The sequence below is a fragment of the Artibeus jamaicensis genome, unplaced genomic scaffold, assembly GCF_021234435.1.
Source record: "Artibeus jamaicensis isolate MK-2021 breed Jamaican fruit bat unplaced genomic scaffold, CSHL_Jam_final contig_354, whole genome shotgun sequence".
In the NCBI taxonomy this organism is placed as follows: Eukaryota; Metazoa; Chordata; class Mammalia; order Chiroptera; family Phyllostomidae; genus Artibeus; species Artibeus jamaicensis.
The window spans coordinates 42781993-42797082 of NW_026521803.1; the positions used below are offsets into that span (position 1 = coordinate 42781993).

General features: G+C 49.8%; 1 protein-coding gene across 2 annotated transcripts in view; it reads right to left on the reverse strand.

The window, feature by feature from the left end:
* The window catches only part of RTTN (rotatin), a 97494-nt gene that overhangs the window by 58364 nt on the left and 24040 nt on the right, over positions 1-15090 (reverse strand). For both annotated transcript variants that reach the window (XM_037145524.2, XM_053664297.1), the window contains exons 14-24: positions 14088-14214; positions 11526-11651; positions 10951-11067; positions 10034-10173; positions 7212-7383; positions 5800-5899; positions 3596-3684; positions 3089-3206; positions 2784-2880; positions 2091-2159; positions 379-567 (exon numbers count right to left, since the gene is read on the reverse strand). In XM_037145524.2, the coding sequence (XP_037001419.2) occupies positions 379-567; positions 2091-2159; positions 2784-2880; positions 3089-3206; positions 3596-3684; positions 5800-5899; positions 7212-7383; positions 10034-10173; positions 10951-11067; positions 11526-11651; positions 14088-14214 (1344 nt within the window). The remainder of the gene's footprint in view (positions 1-378; positions 568-2090; positions 2160-2783; positions 2881-3088; positions 3207-3595; positions 3685-5799; positions 5900-7211; positions 7384-10033; positions 10174-10950; positions 11068-11525; positions 11652-14087; positions 14215-15090) is intronic.

The window sequence follows — 15090 nt, forward strand, 5'->3', positions numbered from 1 at the left end:
CGTCGCGTGCGACCCCGCATGTGCACACTGGCCTGTCCTCCAGCCGCCTCGTCGCATGCGACCCCGCGTGTGCACACTGGCCCGCCCTCCAGTCCAGAGCCCTCGTCCGGGCGACCCTGCCGGGCGGCTGAGCAAAGGCCACCCGATCACTGAGGCCCCGCAGGCGCCCTGTGCTTTCTGGGCAACTTCCTCGTGTGACAGTTTTTTAAAAGTAATGAGCACACGTAATCTTTAAAACGAAGTAAAAATTATAATCTTCAGAACAAACGCAGAATCAGGTGACAGGAGGTAAAAAAAAACTACTCGACTTGAAGGAAAAACAAAACCTAAGCGCCTAATGAAAGGTAAGTGCGTTTTCAACGAACTGTGACAGCTTACTCTGGGATGCGCGTTTCGGAGCTCAGGTGCCGCAGCAGGCCGTCCGGCCCGTGGTGCCAGGACAGGTTCCACGCCATCCTCAGCATGTCTGAGACCGGCCTCAAGGCCAAACAGTCGGCGGACAACGGCAACACCACGGAGTAAGGGCTCACGGCGTGGTGGCCGAGCACTTGCACTGGCAGGTGATACCTGAAGAAAAGGCACACGATCATCACAAGCTTCCAGTTCTTAAATGCCCCCCGAAGCGACGAGCCCCAAAGGCGGCCTCGTTCTACACGCCCCAGTCTGCGGGAGGCTGGAGGCGACGGTGCAAGTGCTCCTTCACCGCCCTGGAACCTCCCAAAGCCACCTCGTTCCACTCAGCCGACCTCACGGCACCGAGGCTGTCTGCAGAGAGGACAGTGCCCTTTGAACCCGTAACAGGTGTTCAGCTAAAACAGAGACGCCGCTTTATGCCCGGGGCTGTGTGCTGTCCCTCGTTCACTCATTCAGCTGCATGGCACGGTGATGGGACCCCACCATGCCTACGAGACCCCAGCGGTGGTGTGGGCAGGGCCCCTCGTGGTTGGGTGGTGGTCCGTGTACGAAGACGGCACAGCCCACTGACCAGTTCTTCCCGCTGGGGACAGGGGGGAGGTTTCTAGCTCTTGGCCACTGCAAGCAAACGTGTTGGAAACATTCTAATAGCAAGAAAAAAAGAGTGGGTGGGCGGATACCGACGGCTGGGGGGTGTGGAGCAGCGGGCACTGCCGCTGGGAACGGGAACTGCCGCGACCACCGGGCGCCTGTTTGGAGGCATCGGCTGAACACGAGAACACGCTCTGGCCCGCACGTGCTCAGAGCACACGCCCATCGATGACCGGGGTGGACACACCGCTGCACACCCCTACGCCGACTCCCACGGAGCGAGGAAAGTGACCGAAGGCAAATCTCTCCGCAGTGAGCCAAAGAAGCTGAATACGAGCACATGCTCTGTTTATGAAGTGCCCGACCCCGCAACACTATTGTACAGTAACAGAAATTAAAATGGAATTACCTTCGAGGGATGTGGGAAGCAGTGAGGGAGGCACGGGAGGGTCTCCTGGCCTGCTAGTAACATTCTGTGCCTTAACCCGCAGGGCAGTGACATGGGTGTGTTTGTCCGGAAAAATGTATCGAGCGCTCTTATGATTGTATACTTTATGTGTGTATTTTTACAGTGGTTATGTAGGAAAATGTCTGTAATTTATGATTTAAGGATGTGTAAGCTAAAATAATTGGGCGGGAAGTAAAATTGTGTCCTAAACTTATTTTCACATGGATCAGGAGGGAAAAGTCACGTATAAATAAACATACGGGGGAGGTAGGGAAAGAGAGACCGGCAGCCCACTTGCTACCAACTGCTCAATCCAGGCTGAAGGTGGGCCGGTGCTCACTGCTCGGTCTTTCCACGGTTCTGTGGACTTGGACACACTGTGGACTTGAATGTCCTGTGGCCCTGAAAGTGCTATGGACTGGAACGTTCTGTGGACTTGAACCACACCAAGACAAAAGCCTGGCTACGGGGACAGACCCTGACTGACTCCCCCAGCACCACCGTGGAGGACAAGCCACGACACCACAAGCCACGTGGGTTACACACTAGATGATCACTATGACAGATTTACAGGTTCTGATTTCCATTCCCGTAACAATAGTTTTCCTTCAAGAAAGACAAAGAGAAACATCCTTACCTTCTACAAACTGAAACAGGCAAACTGAAGACCGACGGTGAAGACGGTTTCCCGGGAGGAGCGACAGACCTGTTTCAGGACGGGAACACGGAAGGAAAGGGGCAGCTGAGTGGCTGTAAACCCAACTCGCTTCACCGCCTCGACCGAAACCCCAGGCACAAGGCAACCGGTCCCGGCATCCAGTGTAGCTCTAACGAATCCGCCACGACCTGGATTTGCGGAGGAGAAGTAAAGGACGCTTCCGTTCAGGAAGTGCGTCTCGCAGCTGGTTCATGTAACACGGGTGCTGTAGTGGCAGGTGGACCGGTGCCCCCGCCTGCTGACCCTGCTCAAGGTCAGTGTCAGACAGCTGTTACCATCCTCAGCATCTTCCTGAAGGTTTTTAAAAATAAAATATTAAAGAAAAACATGCAAAATTGAGTGCACTGAAAAATAGATCACTGACAAAATTTACTGCAGTAACTTTAAATTTTCTACCTCGTCGTAATGTTTACAAATAAAAGTTCAGCGTGACTCTGTGAGCCAGTGAGCTTCTGAATGCTGCTCACTCAAACCCGAAATCACCCCGAGGCACATCTACCACGGAAAGCACACGCTTCCTACACCGGGAAGTCCACGCACTGCCGTGAGGCTGCGTCACAAACCGCAGGTGGAGAACCGTGAGCAAACACTCTGTGATCTGTTAGCGCTCACCACGCGTCCATTCTCGAGACTTCATCAAATAACAGAAGACAGAACAGTGCCCCGACTTCAGTCACGACAGTGCAATCTTCCCGAAATATCAAGGACACTGGGAAGGAAAAAGAAGCATGATATCACAAAAGATCAGAAGCAATGAACTTTAAATGTAAAGTATCCTAACTCGGAGGGAAGAGAGGCCGTTCTCAGAGTAAACGTCCAGGAAAGTATTCAACAGTTTCTTCTGCGATGAGTTTTTTAAGTGACTAACGAAGTAAAATGGAAAGTTAACGTCCCCACAGTTCAACGTGCTCACCCACCTCTGAACAGCAGGGTCAGGAGCGAAGGCCGCTGTGCCAGGGCGTCTCGGGCCGCCGGGTCCGCGCACAGAAGCTTCCTCAGGAGCGCGAGGCTCGGCGGGATCAGACACTCTACCACCTGCGGGGGGAGCACGTCACTCCAAGTTCACCAGCTCTGGGGTGAGACCGAACACACTTCACTGTTATCCGGTTACATTCTCATTACCCGATTACAGTCCTGTTACCTTACTCTAAATTTCGTGCTTTATCAAAAGTGTGTGAAAAATGCAAATGAATATTAAGAATTAATTTCCACTAAAATTAAGCTTTGTATATACTTTTGTGTACGCACCAGATAGAAATTTCTAGACTAGCTTTTGTTTATAGAGCTGTCAATCAGAAATGAACAAACAAGGCAGAGGGTGTTCAGAGTTAGACTCCAAGGCAGAGTCAGCTGAGTTCACCCTCAGATCCGACCGATAAAAACACTGTATCTGAAAAATGTACCTCAACACCCATTAGTCTTACCTCGCCGTCCTGACCTACACATTCATTTAAATATTCAATTATCTTGTCAATTAGGCATAACTTTTTCACCACAGCATGCATTTTAATATCTGCAGACAAAAAAAATGTTACTAAAAGTTAAAGAATGTTTTCGGTAGTTTTAATAATACAGAACAGACGTCCACATGACTTTCAAAGTATTAAACATAGTCACACCTGGTGTCGAAACTAACGGACAAAACTTCAAGTTTTTTTTTTATTATTCAGTTACAGTTGTCCCACCTTTTTCTCCACTGCTCTCCCCAACCCCGTCCCCCAAGTCCCAGTCAACGCCCCACCGTCCACGCCCATGAGTCCTGTACTCATGTTCCTCTGCCTGCCCCTTCCCCTTAAGTTTTTACTTAATACACCTTTGAACAATTTGCAAACGTTTTTAAAGCAACACAGATTTTACTCTTGTACTGTTAAAAATAAAACAGTTAAAAAAGAATAATTAATTGAATGAGTCCAAACTCAAAAGTACTAGAATTTTAGGCATACAAATGAATCCTTTTATTTGTACATAACACATTATGGTATCTGTACTGTTTCATTGACAATTCTTTTTTCTAAATCCATTACCTGAAAATGTTTAGAATTCCTCACAAGCTCATGGATAAATATGGTTTGCAACATGATCATTTTTCTACTAGTAAGATCTCTAACCTCAAGGTGTTAACAGCAAACCGGAAGGGGAAGGGGGGGGTTGTAACATACTGTGTACATTTTAATGTGCGTATGTGTCCACTGCTATGGACCCGGTTTTTATGCCCCCCCCCAGTTCCTCTGTGGAAATCAAATCTCCAGTGTGATGGGGTCAGAAGGTGCAGCCTCTGTGAGGACACCAGGTCAGGAAGTGGGATCGGGACCCTTAGGAAAGAGGCCCAGGGAGCCCCTGCCCTCCTCCAGGGCAGGCCCGCAGCAGCCCCCAGACTGCTGGACCCGGGACCTCAGACGTCCAGCCTTCAGCACTGGGAGAAACAGAGGCCTCATTTCTAAGCCCCCACCTGGGGTGCCCGGTACAGCAGCCCGAACAGACTAAGACACATGCACGCACACACACACACACACACACACGATGTCGCCAGCTGCAGGAGACTGGGCGCTTATAGATTAGTTACAAGTACTTAATAATTTCATAACAAATTGTGTTAATCTGTTCTGCTAGATTCGCAGTGACTACCACACTGAGGAGCAAACACACACTCACGTCCGTACGGGATCAGCAGCTGTCACTGCAACTGTCTCTAGCCGACACTTACTAGAAAAGTAGTCTTCACTGCCCCAATACAGCACACGCCACAACTGTAAGTTGTAGTTTGGGAATGTTAATAATGCTAAAAGAACACTTTCTGAAACAGTTTTTGCAGCTTTCTTGTCAAGGCTCAGCACATTTTTAGAGACTTATTTTCTGGAGTCTGCGCAGCCACAGACAGGCTGCGTCTGTGTCTTTGAATCACTCTCATCCCAGCTTCTGCTGACGCCAGGAGAGAAATACTAACCAGGCCCCACCTTCCACGTCAGAAAAATCTTTTCATGTAATACAATGTTGTCATCTCTCTCGAGCATTAGAGATGTTACATATTTCAAATATAGGAAAAAAACCAACCCGAAGAATGGAATAACAACATTATAAAGTTAACAGTATAGTTTACCAGTTTTTAAAAAATAAGCCCTTAAAGAAAACAGTCACAGCAATTATCATCTTACCTACCCACAAACAGCACTGTTTCACTGACTCTCTAAGCAACACGGAACAAACTGAAAACGCCATCTACCAGGTCACCTGAGACAGGAGCCTGCAGCTGCTGGAACTGCAGCAGTCTCTCGAACTGCAGCAGTCTCTCGAACTGCAGCAGTCTCTCGAACTGCAGCAGTCTCTCGAACTGCAGCAGTCTCTCGAACTGCAGCAGTCTCTCTGAAGGACGGCTCTACCCAGTGACATCCTACCGGTAAAACAGTGACGATGCAGACCAGGGGTCAACACCCTTCCTTTGTAAAGAACCACAGGTGATAGGTTAACCTCTGCTGGCCACACAGGGCGTCTGTCCCATATTCTTTATTTTCATCTTTTTTAACAATTATTTAAAAATGTAAAGACCATCCTCAACTCAAGGGCTGCAGGAAAGACAGACCGGGCCCGGAAGCCGCCGCGCGCAACCCGGTACAGCGACCGGACACACTACCTTGCAGAATCACGGCCAGCTGCTCCGCGGCTGACTTTCTCAGCACAAGGTCAATGTCGTCTGAGATAAAGATTTCATACACCTTTTCAACAGTCTCCAACTGCAAATCAAAAGGAAACGAATTTCATCTACTTCCAGTTCTCCAATAAAATTTTACAGTTCATACTGTAAGAATAAAGCTCACACAGCCAACTTAAGGAAATGACATAATTACATACGTGTAAACTTGCAACACTAAGGTGCTGGGTCAGGGAGGAACTTAGGGTCTAAACAAAGAGCCATCATCTAAATAAGCCTCTCTTCATGGACACTTTTGCTGGGAAGTCCTTCCGAACCGATGATGCATCCAGAGGTCATGGTAAACTTCCCAGCAGGGACAGCAGGCCACCCAGACGGGTGGCCTGGCTCTGACTCCGGACTCTGACTCAGGAACCTCCCCTGCTCAGAAGCCACCCGGGGATTCCCTGGGCCCCACCCTGCCCTCTCTCCCTCCCTCCCACGGACCAGGAAGCACCAGCCTCCTGGACCTGTGACCCGGCACCTGGTGAAGCCACCATGAAGCTAGGCCCAGACTGTGTTCATGCCAGGACAGGATGTGAGGTGACAGCACTGAGCCGGAAAGGAGAGAAGAACGACGACACCCCTCCGCCCTCCCACCCGCTGTCACCTGCTGGCTTTAACAAGAACTCACGGGACAGGTCCAGAACAGCCACCCCTGCCTGCCTGCCACACGCAGGGCACAGGAGGGACGACCAATACTTACGATGCGGGGGGTCCCCATCAGGACCCCTTCCGGGGCCCAGGAAGGTTCTCCAACCCTCTCGCCACGGCTATCTGGGGGCCCCAGACGCTGAGGCGGGGAGAACACTGAACGTGCTCCCCGAGGTAGAAAACCCACTGGGCTATGCCAGTGGCCCCCAGAACCACCACAGGCTGGGAGCTGCTCTATCCTCAGAAGGGCAACTGCCTTGGCCCCCATATTATGTTTTTCCTCTTACCATGAAGAGGCTAAGGATTTTTATTACAGGAACTTTTTCTTTTTTGCTATTATAGGCAATTTCCAGCATGAGAACAAGAATTCTGAATAGCTGCACGTTACTGATCTTTCCACTATTTTAGCCTTATGCTGTACTTGAGACACTATTCAAATGAAGTGCATTTCCAGTGTCTGTATCGAATGAAAAAGCACGAAGGGCCTGGCATGTCGTAGGCACTCAAGAAAGTTGCCCACTCAGTAAACAAACGTATCCACGGGCCAGAAGAAACCAGACCACGACCTCAAGGCAGCCGCGCAGAACCACCCTCGAAGCCGCCACTGCTCTCCCTCTGGCATCGACCACCCACGGGAGAACGCGGCGCCAGGTGTGTGGGGCGCCAACGGGCAGCACCACACAGGGACAGGTCACAGTCACCTTGATAATCAGCTCTCTTCTGTCATCCAGTTTGAGGTCAATGGGCGTCTTCGCCAAAAACAAGTTGGAAACTCTGGAGAGGACTCTGGCATCCATCGTGGGGCGCTTCCCGCCGGCCCCTTCCTCCCCGGTGAGATGACACGCTAGCAGCTTCAGGGCCAGCGAACGGACCCTGGGGGCGGAAGCGTGCGGGTCAGCACCGTGCACGATGGGGACGGACCAGAAAGGGCTACAGTCACAACCGGTTATCACCTGTCAACACGAGAGTCAGCTGCACTCGCGCCGGCAATCCTGGTAGAATTTTACTTCTTCTGTCAGAATACTTACTGTAGGACTGCAACCATCCTCTCAATTTTGTGTATGTAAATAAACACCAGAAACAAGGAAGAACTGATCATCAATCACAAAGGAAGAAACAGACTCACGGAGCCTGTCAATGCCCCCGTCAGCATCACCGTGAGCGTGGGGCGGTCACACGGTCCCTCCCCTTCAGTAAGTTGACCTGCAACTGCAACTAACCCCGAGACTCCCAACGCCGAGCCTCACGCTCTGTCTCGGCCATAAAAACGGTCGCAGAGCCCTGAATAGTTTAAACGTTAGCTCCACACTAATGTTCAGTGCAGTGACCGCACTAGTAACTGACAACCAGCATCACAACACGGATAAAAATCTGATGGATTCCCCTCACACAAGGACAGAGGAAAAACCCTACTTTTCTGGAATGCACCAGGAATGAGGTCAGTTGAGTGGGAGGTGGCAGACCCCCGGGGAAATGACTTTCTGCACGCCGTGAGCAGCGTGGAAAAACAGAAAAACCATCCCGGGACGAAGGGCTCGGAGCTGGGAGACAGTGAGACAACAAAACACCTGCCGCTCCTCGGACAGGTTCCTGAACCACATGGAGCGGGGCAGTCTGAGTTGTGACACAAGGTCCGGGTCCAAGGACTGCTGATGAGACAGCAATGGAAATCCGCAGGCTCCCGCCACCACGGCCGCCTCCCTGCCGTGTTGCCCTGACGTCCCCCGTCCTAACACTGGCCCCGCTTTATCCCCGTGAATCAAGCTCCGCTGACGGGGCCTCTCTCCTCAACCCCACGCACAGGTCAGGAAGGGCCTGCCTGTGCTGGGTGCGGCCGGGTCCCCTGGCTGACACTCAGTGCCAGCCAACTAAGCAGAAAATTCCCGTACAATTAATTACTGATGAACATCATCTCCGCAGGATTAACATTTACCCCACGACAGTGTGAGAGGTCAGGTGGACGTTCTCCCTGCCCCTCCAGCTGTCCCCTCCGGCTGTCCCCTCCGGAGAGCTCGGAACAGCCGACTGTACACAGGCTTTCCCTGGGCTCCCTTCGCTCCCACCCAGGGCCGCCTGCTGGAGTCTGGGGCTGCCAGTCCAGGGCAGTCGGCGCCCCAATAAGAAAGCCGGGGTGGGGGGTGCAACACGCAGAGCTGTGCATCTCCTTGGGGGCACACATTCAGCGCCTTTCTGGGTTTAGCCTGGGGCCCCAGAGTCCAGCTATTCATTCCTCTATACTATTTCTTCCAACGAATACATTCTGAACATATTTATGTCCAAGGTCCTCTAAGAAGTGCTAAGGATGTAAAGATTAGCCAACAGACAGGGTTTCTGCCCAGTGGAGTTTAGGGTCTAGTGGAATGGGGTAGAATGAATCAAATCATTTAAAAACATATATGTAATCCAAGCTGTGTTGAGTTATGTGTAATAGAGCCTCACCCAAAGAGAGGCCTGGCCTTGCCTGCTAAGAATGTCTTTGTTTACCCAGAGACCCCGGGCCCCAGGGGTGATCAGAAAGTCAACTTCCACTGCACTCAATGGCCAGTTTCGGGGGAGGGCGTGTGCCACACCAGCGCGAACCTGAACGTGCGGAAGCCAACCCTGCGGAGCATCCACTGGACGGCCACCCACCTGCATTACCCGCAACTGGATGCTACACAGAGATTTTTACAACCGACCTTTCTGACTCCCCACACCCGCCCCCCCACCCCCAGTCTCTTAATATCTTATTTCCACCCATGGATTTGTCAGCCCCATCATCTCCTTATAAACAAGCCGATGCCTCATCGGGATGTGAGGTTTGGGGAGATCAGAACTGCGCACTGTCCGAGAGCACGCTGGTCCCCCAGCCTTCCAGCTGACCCCTCACTCCACCACAGATCCTCCTCCTCTGACCCTGAGCTGTCTCCTCTCAGTGGGGCAGAACCCACCCGGCTACCTGCAGAGCAACGGAGAACATGCCCACGGCACTGACGGAGAGGGAGGGACAGCCTACGGTCCCTCTGTCAGTTAAAATGACACTAACACTGACGATGGAGCAGAGGCCACTCTCAAGTTCCCAGAGGACAAGCCGGGCAAGATTAAACCGCCTGCACACTCTGCTATGTGAGGCACCGGGCCACTGCACTCCTGGGAAACACCTCATCTTCAGAGCGCATTTAGAGGAGGCCCACTTGCAGCGAACAATTTCTAAAGAGAAGAGACGAGGAGACGCTCTGTAACTTGTGACCCACTGGTGGCGGCGGCAGCGGGCACTGCCCACAGCACCACCAACGGCACCGAGCCCAGCAGCTCGGCCAGACCACTGCCCTGGGCGTGAACAGAGGTTTCCAGAAAGCACCTGAAACACCAGGATCTGCATAGAGAGCTTTACCCATCGGTTTCTTGTCTCTGTCTATTAAAAAGAACCGCTTTCCTTTACCGCCCCCAGCTCTGGTCTGCCGCAGTCCGATAGAATTACCGTGCTATCCTTTCTCGGGTCATCCCCATTAATCTTTGCCACGCATACGTCCCCGGTACTTACGACGGCTTCTTCACGAGCAGCAGGCGCAGCACGGACCTCAGCCGGGCAACGGAGGGCAGAGCCCCTGCGCCCGCCTCGGCGCCCGCCTCGCTGAGAAGGAGGATGCAGCTACCCAGGGGGTCCTCTGTGTCGGCGTAGCCCTAGCAGATGCCAGGAGAAAAGAAGGCATTGTTCGGGTGTACACACAGTTTCAACTTGAACATGAGAACTGCACTGGCCTGTCAGGCAACTCGTGCATTTCTTTCACTTTGGCTGAAAAGTCACTTTTCAAAATAACCTACATGATGTGAAAAGCCTACCTAACACTGTACTTCCCTTCAGGAAAATATGCCAACCTCTGGACACCTGCTCACTGATTCCCCGGGTTTTGGGGGTGGAGGCACCCCGGGGTCTTCAGACCTGTCCCCACGGGACAGACGTGGGCATGGCAGACACACCTGCACGGTGAGCCTCGAGGCCCACCACCCCAGCTCCTGTTCCACACGTTGTTCCTGGGGGTGGTACCCGCTGCCCCTCCCCGTGCAAGGGGCAGGAACCAGAGTCCCACAAGGGCTGCTGCAAACGCTGCTTCCGAGAGTTCATCATCAGAGGAAAGCTCTAGTCACACACATGCACAGAACTAGTTGGTGGACCAAGCTGTTACGTCGCATCTGCTTAACAGCCTGAGCTTTGCCTAAAAGCCTCCATGTAAGGCTGAGTTCTGTTCTTCATGTCACGGCTGAAGGCCCGCGCCCCACACCAAACCCCCCACCCAGACACAGAAGGGGACACAGGACAGCCACCGCTTGCTGCTCGCTCAGCCGCGGCACCTCCACGGCGTCTCTTCACCCCCTTACGATGTGTCGGCCCCGCCAGGGGCGCCCTTCCCACCCATCCCGCTCACCAGAAAGGGGATCGTCAGCGGGACGGACACCTACCTGCAGCACTGGGAGGACAGGACACAGAGACTGGACGAGCCTGTCCCAGGTCGCCGCTGTCATCATCAGCCGCCCCTGCAGCAGGTACAGCAGGATGGCCTTGGCCGCAGCGTTCACCTGCCCGACACACAGACAAGACGCCCGACAGAGTGAGGTGGCCGCTGGGTGGCCGACACACCTGGAACCTCAGACAGGACCTGGACAGGTGCTGTGATTGACAGCTCGTCCTCCCACAGCTCGCACTGCCGCAGCATCATCTCACACTCCTTTCTGTTTACCTTCAGGGTATGTTCTTCCGCTGAATCAAAACACCCATAAAGAAATAACCTGCTAACTATACCACTGCACAGCTCTCTGCATCTTGGATAAAAACCCTAAGTAAATAGTTTCATGAATGCTTTGAGAGATTATGTCATGTAGTTTGATTTATTTAAATAACTTGACTGAGCCCACACGTCAAAGACAAGTTTCTTCTCTGTTTCTCAGAATGCTGTCTAGTTCTATGAGGACATTACCCTGATATAGCTGCGTCTCTAAGGAATTGGTGCTCTGCGCTTACCTTTAACGTACCATACCTCATTCTTAGGCTCCTGTAGGCCGAACGCAGAGATTTCATACAGAACTTTTGGGTGGAGTAGAAAGTGAATTCCATTACAAAGTGAAGATACAGGTTCACTAACATTATGGACACCTAAACATTCCTGGAAAACAAAACCAAGATAATTTTACATACTAGTGACACTGATTTTTCAAGAGGACTCCCCTTTCTCCTGCTTAAAATTCAATTCCGATTTTAGTGTTCGCTTCGCTGAAACTTTTCTTTTACCCCAAGAGGACGAAAGACCCTCCCGACCGACAGTTTCTGAGGCCGCACGAGACGTGGACTGTGTGACTTCCGGCCGGCACTGCAGCCTCGAAAACCAGCCAAGGTGCTGAGACACCCAAATCCCTTAAGTTGCTCATGAAGACAAACACAAAGGAAATAATGAGCTACATACCCAAAAGAACTAAGGCAGGTACTCAGGCAGGTATCCGTATACCTGCATTCACAGAAGCATTGGTTACGATAGCTAAAAGATGCAAATAACCCAAATGTCCATCATAGATGGATGGATGGATAAACAAAATGTGCTCAATGCAGACGAAAGAATATTACTCAGCCTTAAAAAAGGAATGTAATTCTGGTCTATGTTATCACATGGATGAGCCTTGAGGATATTACATTAAATGAAGAAAACGTACCACAATTAGTCAAATTCAGACAGAGAGTGGAGTGGTGGTGGCAAGACGTGGTGGGGGGCCCTGGTGGGTGTAGCTCAGTGGATTGAGCGCAGGCCTGCAAACCAAAGGATCACGGTTCGATTCCCAGTCAGGGCACATGCCTGGGTTGCAGGCCAGTTCCCAGTGGGGGACGCATGAGAGACAACCACACATTGATATTTCTCTCCCTCTCTCCTTCCCTTCCCCTCTAAAAATAAATAAATTTTAAAAATCTTTAAAAAAAGACATGGTGGGGGATGAGGAGTCGCTGTACAATGGGCAGAGTTCCCACATGGGGAAGGAGGACGTTCTGAAGGCGAACCGTGCCGACGGCCGTGCAACGATGCGAATGTACCTGATGTCCCTTAACTGTACAGTGAGAATGACTAAAATGCTAAGTTCCACGTTGTGTGTATTTCACCACTACCTCCAACAACCAAACTGGACAGAGCTAAAGAAAGAACTAGTGTACTGAATAGCAGCACTGAGGAGTTCCATCCAAACAGAACAAAAAGAGATAGGAAAAATACTTTCAAAAGGCTTAAAAGGGAAGGTCTAACACAGCCGCCTGGAGGGAGCAGCCAGTCCTGAGAAACAAGGATGACGGAGAAGCATCCAGAAATGAGGGCAGACGCGAGGTTAAAGAATGCTAAAAGGACAAGGGAAGTTTTTAAAATATACATATATATATATATATACGCACAAAGACACATCGTAATGAGACAAGGAAAAGATCTTAAGAGCAACTAGAATAAACAACACAAAGCAACTGGAATGTAAATGACAGCAGACGTCTCAACAGTGACAAGAGGACGAGGCAGTTCTGCGCCTCGCGAAGCGCCAACGGCGGCCAACCGGCAACTCCACACACAGCCAGGCTGCCACTCGGGCGACACCGACAAACTCACGAGTAAGGGAGCCCTGAGGCTTTCAAACACATGCACCACTCGTCAAGACTGTAACTGAAAAACCTACTTACGTAAAAAGTGGACTGAACTCAAATATTAATTTAAAAATGAATGAGAAGATACTCAAACTAAACAGCAGTTAAGATGAAGGTACCAGGTAGATCTCAAATCCTACTACTACATGAAAACAGGCAGCTGAAACATGTTCAGTATAAAACAATAATATGTGTTGTGTATAAAGACACACATATGTACTAAAAACATATAAACAATGAACGGGAAGGAGCAACACCAACTTTGTAAGAGTGATTATCTTGGTGGAAGAAACAGTAAGAAGAGGAAAAGAGGCTTCAGTTATAACTATAATATTTTTATTTCTCTTAAAAGTAAAAATGGTAAAGTGTAAACATTTGTTACATATAGATAGTACTTACAGGAATGTTAAATGTAAGAGGACATTTTCAAGAGTACAGAGGAACATACATTTTTCAACATTGTCCTACGTATAATGTTCTTTCCAATATTGAAAAAGTTAATGTTCTGTGTATTACTCTATGTTGAAATATTTGATGACTTAAAAACACAGAAAACAAATGTTTCAAAAGAAAACTATGACAAAGGAAAAAAGACCTGAAACTATGTAACTGAAGCCATAATGACCTAAACCTTTCCCTGAGCATGGAGATCACTTTAAATACCTGGCACTTTTCCTGACGAGTTTCCATCATTAATAACACAGCATGAATGCAATTCTCACCAAAACCTCTAATAAAGCAATTCAACTGCCAGACTTACAAAATTAAGGGAAATGAATAGTACAAATGTCTTAGAGTTGACTAATAACTGCATCCATTTTCACAGTAGTAGTTCTTATATTTCATTTAAAAGGTCAAGTAATTTAACTTTAGAGTTACAGGAAGAGAATCCACTGTTAGTTCGCCCCCAAAAATCAAAACCCAGAGAACCCACCTTAACGATCTCCAGGCAGCAGCGGTAGGTCTCCGCCCTCACGGGGGGCAGGGGGTGAGACAGCATCCGCAGAAAAACCCGCTGACTCTCCCCCTGCAGCAGTGGGCTGGCCTGGGCCGGCCTCCAGCTGGTGAAAAGACAGAACGGCCAAGACGTCTGTAAGGCAAAGAAATGGCCATACAGCCCACGAAAAGCACAGTGGAAAGAGCTTCTTCCTACCCCGATATCTCTGACTGGGATCGGATTTAAGTAACACGATATTAGTATTTACCCAAACATGCACTTGTTTCAAGGCAAAGAATATTCTCTTAAAAGAGTATAAAAACACCCAAAACGTATTTAAAAATCTGTGCGTGGGACGTCACTTGGTACAACCATGACAGAAAACATATGGAGGTTGCTAAAAAAATTAAAAAGACAACTCCTACAGAACCTAGCAATCCCACTCCTGGGATTAATATGCACAGAAAATGAAATCAGGACGTTGCAGAGACATCTGTACTCCCGTGCTCATTCCAGCATTCTTCACAATGGTCAGTGGATGGAAATAACCCAAGTGTCCGTCCATCAGTGAATGAATTAAAAAAATACGGTATATGCATACAATAAAATATTGTCCAGCCTTTAAAAAAAAAAAGAAGAAAATCCTTCCATTTGCCATTTAGATAAACCCAAAGGACACGATGCCAACTGAAATAAGCCAGACACGGAGAAGTAAATGATGCACAACCTCACTTGTGTGGACCTGGAATGGTCAAGCCCACGGGGGCAGAGTGCAGGGGTCACTTCTTGGGGGAGAGGTCAAAGGGCACAGCATTTCAGCTGTGAGGGATGAGCACGTTCTAGGACCTGACACACTACACGGTCACTGCCGTCACGGATCCCGCGCTGGACATTTGGAATTTGTTAAGAGAGTGTATCTTAAATGTCACACACACGTGAAATGGTAATCACATGAGGTGAAAAATAAGTACATGTTAAAACCCCATATTGAATTGATATT